This window comes from Quercus suber, unplaced genomic scaffold (assembly GCF_002906115.3).
Source record: "Quercus suber isolate HL8 unplaced genomic scaffold, Cork oak 2.0 scaffold_68, whole genome shotgun sequence".
Taxonomy (NCBI): domain Eukaryota; kingdom Viridiplantae; phylum Streptophyta; class Magnoliopsida; order Fagales; family Fagaceae; genus Quercus; species Quercus suber.
In genome coordinates, this window is record NW_027069533.1 from 1,246,456 (window position 1) to 1,253,195 (window position 6,740).

At 36.9% G+C, this 6,740-nt stretch overlaps 1 protein-coding gene across 1 annotated transcript; it reads right to left on the reverse strand.

The window, feature by feature from the left end:
• Positions 1 to 367: 367 nt before the first annotated feature.
• On the reverse strand, positions 368 to 2,989 carry LOC112016117 (NAC domain-containing protein 2). Its single transcript, XM_024048626.2, has 3 exons — positions 2,597 to 2,989; positions 2,059 to 2,390; positions 368 to 1,202 (listed from the first exon to the last, which is right to left on the reverse strand). The coding sequence occupies exons 1-3, from the start codon at positions 2,757 to 2,759 to the stop codon at positions 612 to 614; spliced, it is 1,086 nt and encodes a 361-aa protein (XP_023904394.1). The 5' UTR covers positions 2,760 to 2,989; the 3' UTR covers positions 368 to 611.
• Positions 2,990 to 6,740: the final 3,751 nt, after the last annotated feature.

Below are 6,740 nucleotides of genomic sequence, written 5' to 3' on the forward strand. Positions count from 1 at the left end.
CTTAGGCCTAGAGCCGGATATGCCAATGTGTGCTCAATGAAACTCTAAAAAAGCAATGTTAGGAAACATAACATTTTTTCATAATTTTTTTTTTTTTTGATAAATCGATTGTTGGTAATGTGAAAATTTGAACTCTAAATCTCTATATTATAAACACCAAGAAGTGTCAAGTTCTCAACAACTTATTAAATTAACAAGTTGTTATTAGAGTGGTACATTTCACATAAATCCACTACCAACTTGATTTTAATTATGCACTAAAGTTGTAAGATTTTTGTATCTCTAAACTTTTTTTCTTCAAGAAAAATTGTATTACTACACTTATTAATGATAATAATAATAATAATAATGAAAAAGTCCCAAAAAAAGAGAGAAGAAAATAATCATATTAATTATGGAAAATCAAACCAAATACCTTATTTACAGGTATGACTCGTACGTGCTACCAATCAAGGCATTACATCCTCTACAAAAATCATGTATGATTTCATAACTTCTTTGAAATTGTTTTTAACAATCTTTTGACTTAAGATTTAAGAATGTGTCTTTTTTCTTCTTTTGATTCCATACCCAATTAACATCCTTCTATCCAGTTTATTACTTTTTCCCCCTTATTTTTGAAATTGGAGATGAGGACTACTCAAAAGTAACTGCTGATTGAATAATGACTGGTTGAGTATATTGTACTGAGGGATGTCGGATTGATTGGTGCTGTTACTGAAACTGCAAGAACTCATGAATTTTTTTGATGGGTATAACATATCCTCATGATCTAAGTTGGAATGCTGGCGTTTGAGCTGGTTTTCCATGTTTGGAGCCAAAGAGTTCAGTTGAGGTAGTTTTTGAAACATATAGTTTTCACTGCTGCTACCAGATGCTATGGAGTTATTGAAGAAAGGCTGGTCTAGACTCCCATTGTTGAATGTTGATTCGAATCCAGTTGTGTTCCAGCAATGGTTGTCTGATAATAAACTACTTAGTAAGGAGTAGTCCATGGCATCCAATAAGTTTGAGAAAGAAGATGATTTCTGGGGCATGAGAGTACTGTTGGGACCAACAGGAATTTTCAAGCTTGGTAAAATAGTATCTTGGATAACATGTTCTTGTTCATCTTCTTCTTGATCTTGATCACTTGCTGCTGCTGTTATTGGAGGTAAAGCATTGGACTTCCTGTAGATCCGGCAAAGGACCCAATCGTCTAACTGCAAAAGGCCTCAAATGAAACAGTTTTATTAGTTGCAGTACAAACTTTAATAGCTACAACTACTTAGTAAAACCTCACAATTATGCACTCCATTATAATTAATTAGGCCTTAGGGTCCCATTCAAATTAGAACTACTTGCATGTAGTCAATGGTCCCGTATTCATTCAAACTGGTTGGTGGTGAGACCACACGCTTTAATCAGATTGGATGCATTTGTAGCCTCACACCTGGGCTAGCTAGCTAGGCCTATATATAGAACTAGCCAACAAGAAATATTAGAACGAACACTGAGTTCATATTTGGAAGGATTGGAAAGGATGTAACTATTTCTAAACTCAACAGGACAAACCTAACAAAATAGTAAAAAATTTCCATATAGAATGATGTAGAATCTGCTCTTTTAAACCTACTTTTTCTTTAGCATCGACCATTCCCTCAAGACTCCAAAAAAAAAAAAAAAATTATGAAATCACATCGTTAGTAAGATCCTCTTGTTTGCGTTAGTTTCATATTTTCTCTGTTATTCTTTTTGGGTTTTTTACACACGACTTTAATATAAATAATTATGAAATCACAAAAAAAAAATCTTATACTGTAAAGTTTATCGCCACCTTTGCTTATGTGTATTATCAATATTTTTCAAAGTTAAGGATAGAGATAAAACTCTGTGGCTCGGGTGCTTTGTCCTATGTGTAGATGACTTTGCTTAACTACAGCGTGACGAATCAAGACAACGTGCAGAATCTTTTTTAAATAGATGGAACATCCTGAAATGCCCCAAAACTGGCTTGAATGATTATAGAGAATAAAGATATATTTAAATTTAATATAATAATTTAGTAGGGTAGCTCACCCTCATGGATGTATCTTTGAGTTTGATAGGTTTGTTGGAAGTGTGGTTGGGGAGTTCAGCAAGGCGATATTCATGCATGATCCAGTTAGTCTTGATTCCCTTGGGTGGTCTTCCTTTGTAGAACACAAGGGCCTTCTTCACACCAATGTTTTGCAGGTTCCCTCCTCCTCCTCCTCCTCTTGCAGCTGCAGTTGATGTTAATATGGTTTTATCTGTACCAGTAGCTTTCCAATACCCAGAAGCGGCTGCCCTGTTTGGCCTGGCACCATTTGGGTACTTGCGGTCTCTTGGACTAAAGAAGTACCACTCTTTGTCACCAAACGCAGCTTTTTCTGATTAAAAAAAAACACATAAACAAGACCCTAATTCTATGTTAGTGTATATATATATATTAAGATTATCACTTTGACATGAGGATGAAGAATTTAAACTCTAAACTTCTTCGTTTTGTTGAAAATATTAGAAGATGTCAGTTGATGTATTTTACAACATGAATTTAAGGAAAAGGGTGAATATAATTAATATATAAGACAAAAACCTGGCAACTCCCATGGATCAAACTTGTAGATATCAACCTCAGCGATGATGGAGACTGGCAAGGGTGTGGAAGCCACTCTTTTTCTTAGGTAATGAAGAATGAGCTCTTCATCTGTTGGGTGGAACCTAAAGCCTGGTGGCAGAGGTGTTTGTGGGTTCTTCATGGTTCTGTTTAGGCCAAATGGGGCCTTAATTTGAATGCTATGGCCTATGGACTATGGTGATATTAAAAACTCAAACAATTAAATAGAAACAAAAAAACAGGTACTCAAAAACAGGCCAAAAGGTAGGCAAGTAAGTAAGTTAACAATTGAGTATGCCTATGCCTTTGTATGTAGGCAAAACTCCAAAGAAGGGAAAGAGAGGAGAATTGAAATTTTTGGGAGGTGAAGATGGGAAGGGGCTTTATGGTTGTGGGAATTTGTCGGTATGTGGAAAAGAGATTAGGCCAAGGGGGGATGTAGTCAGTCGTGTTAGGAATAAGGATCAGTTGCATTTTCGGAATGGGCCCCACTTCTTTATAAGCAACCTGGGCCCCCCCCGCCTTTGTTTGTTTTTGTATGCCTTTAAATTTGCCAGCTGGAGACTCTAAGGCTAGGGTACCACTGCACTAAACACATCTTTTTGGTCGTTTGTAACTATTGATTAACAACATTTTAATCAGTTTATATAAAGTGAAAAAAAATAATAATAATAATTTAATATGAGTATTTTTGAAAAGTGATTATATAAATTAAAAAAAAATTGTCTTATACTAAAATAGTCATGAATTTTTGTATAAATTGATGCCTTAATAACCAGTTTGAATAAAGGAGAAAGATAAATGCAAACGCCTCATTAACGAGTTTGAACAGAGGAGAAAGGAAGAAGAGTAAGGAAGAGTTTGGTCCGCTGGCTAATGCTAAGCCATTGGTTTAAATTCTGTCCCACTCTTTTGTCGTTTATTTTGCATTATTATTTATTGTTCACGTTCACGTATAGGAGTAGTAGATTAGTATGGAAAGGAAAGATATGGCGGCTGAGGTGAGAAGCGACACAACACAAAAAGTTAGTTGATGATGAGATGAGGGTTAATTTATTCATCTTCTTCGTATGAAAACATGACACCTACTCTGGGCCCCCCACAAACATAGTTTTTAGCAAAGCGCATGCGTGCTACTGTGCTACTGTTCCAGTCCTCGTCCTCATCATCATGTCCTCAGTTTATGTTTGACAACCGTTAGTGATTTATTTATTTACTTTACTTTGTGACAACGTCAGTTCAGTTTGATGCATCATGCATGTTCACAATATAAAGTCTAGAGTCTCTTTGTCAACAAAAAAAAGTCTAAAGTCTTAGAAGATGACATCTTTATTGTGTGGTGAAACCTAGAGGTTTAATATAGGAGCAGTAGAGTCTAATGTTAGATCTATATTGTTTTAAGTAACACTATTTGAGCCTTGGGATATTATACAACTATTTTTTTTTTCTATTTTAGCATAAGATAAGTTTATTATTTTTATTTTACATACTTATTTTTCAAAAATCTCCATATCAAATTATCTATTTTATATAATATTTTATTAAAAGATAAGATAAGATTTTTCGAATACAACAATAAGTCTAGAGACACATTAAAATTGACAATTGTAGGGGCATTTTTTTGTGTTGTGGGTTGTGCTGGTCTGCCTCCTGCAGTGATAGGCTCGAGTATTCTGAGTAGAAGAGTTGAGATCGGCGCAACTGTAACTCACTTTGGGCCAGCTTGTGCGTAGACTAGGTCTCATCTGCCATGAGTGTACTTACGATAGGCAGAGTTGTTTCGAATGATTTACGGCAGACAGATAAAACAATAGCAGAAGAACAAAAAATATAGCGACCTTTTCTTAATGAAAAATAACAAAGTAATCTCTATTTTATACCCATCACAGTAATGACAACGGTAGTTACAACAATAGCTTTACAAAAGAGATAGAGGATTAAGTGATGATATGAGTTAATCGAAAATAAATGTCAAGTCAAGTTTGGGTCCGTAGGGGCAAAGACCAAGGAGGAAGAACACCTCCTCTCAATGCAACTAATCCCTCAGGAAAAAGATCCTACTGTGGGGATTAATGACTTTGAGGGAATCGGACCTAAATGGTTGGTGTGCAAAGGAATCTCTTTTGTTTACTATCTCAAAGAGAGTAGGATTTCGAGGGGAAGAGAAGAAAATCGACCTACTGGTGCATGCTCATTGTATTATCTTCCTCTGTTTACTGTTCTCCTTCTTATCTTTTTTTTCTTTCCTTTCCTTTTCTTTTGTTTTTCTCTTTCTTAGTAATACTCTGTTTTTCGATCTCCCTTACAGGGCACGGCGATGGTCTTTTTATAGGGCCTGCCGTGACTGGATTTTATCATCTTACCCCTTAACTGTCTTTGTCTGGTCTGGGCGTACTTGCCAACCACCAAAGAGTTTGTCTGTATACTTACCCTCGCCAAACGGAGGCAGGTTTGTTTTGTTTTGTTAACCTGTCGTGGCATTCTTTTCTGCCACGGTGTAAATGCTTTTCTCTCTCCTTCCCTCATGGCATGCACTTAACGGTCCTTCATCAACCTTGCCTCTTTTAGATGGTCTGTCATCCCAGCAGAACGTACCTCCTAAAAGAGCTTAGGCAGGAGCCGCGAAGTAGGTCCTTTTTGCTCTCCCCACCACCAAACCACACCCTCCTTACCTCTTACCTCTGACCCATGGCCCCACCACGTCCCATATTGGCTGGGTACAGGCTGGTGGTGCTTGAGCCTTGCTCATGCTTTCCTGTCATGTATGTTTAAAATCTGCCTGCTGCTGATGCGTTTGTCGTGATCTTTGTTCTTTTACGTGGACCGTTGCATAGTTCACTGTTCCCTTTTGGGGCTGGGCTTCATTTGATAATGGGTTTTACATTTTTCTTAGCCCATTTCTTGGTTCCCCTCATGTCCTGCCATATTATTCTGTCATTCCTACCGTAATGACTTGGTCTTGCTGGTCATCTTTTAGACCTATCGTTTTACTCTCTTCCTCAAATGGCCTTGCATGACCATGGGCTTTCTTTCTTAGGGGCTTCTGTGTCCCCTTGGGCATCTTCGGCCCATTTACTTGTTTTGGGCTTCCTTGGTCCATTTACTTGCTTTGGGCTTCCTCGGCCCTTTTCTTAGCTTTGTGTTCCAATAGGCTTTTACTTACTTCATTGGGTTTCCCCGGCCCAATTACTTCATACTCATCCTTGGAGTTTGTGGGCCTGCCAACAATCGCCTACTCTCTTTGCTTACATTACTTTGAGCCTACCGCGGCTCATTTTTACTTTTTTTTCACATCATACACTGCCCATGGGTTTATTATTCTTTCTTTCGTGACCTTTCAAATCCACTTGCTTCCTCAAGACCCATTTATTTATTTTATGGACCTGTGACCCATTATTTCTGCCGCTTGGGCTTAATGGTTTTATTCTATGCTTGCCACTTCTACTTGCTGCCTGCGTTGCTAAGTTAGGCCTCCTTGTTTTACAAAAATGACCCTCAGCAACAATAAATTTCACACCCCTGTAAGGTGGCTAGTAGTTATACAGTGATAGTAATAGTAATAGTTAATATAATAGTGTCAATGATAGGTTAATATGAGAATTAATAATAAACGGTTAATTTAGGATTTCTGAAATTTATGGTTAAAACCCTCTTCAAAATTCAATCTTAGACCCCACTTTCTTTGCTAAAAAAAAAAAAAAACTCTTTTAAAATTTATAAAGTACAAGTCCACAATCTTTGTCTTTGTCCTTAATAATTTGAGAAATGCCCAATTTTCTTGTTAAGTATACCATAGACAAAATATTTTACTACCATTCGGCAATGAGCTCATGACCATAATAGTTATAGCATTTGCGTCACTTAGAGCATCTTTATCAGATGTGTTAAATGTGCCAAATGCCAAATATTTGGCACATTTAACACACCAAACACAGAAAATCCTCTTTTATCAGATGTTGTAAATGTTATAATTTTTGCAACATGCTACAGTATCCTCATATATTTGCTATTGTACAGACAGATGTGGTAAATGATTTATTATTTTTTTATTCCTCTCTTTCCCTCGTCTCTCCGTCAGTCTCACTCTCTCAACCCAATCCTCTGCTCTCTCTCACCCCAATCC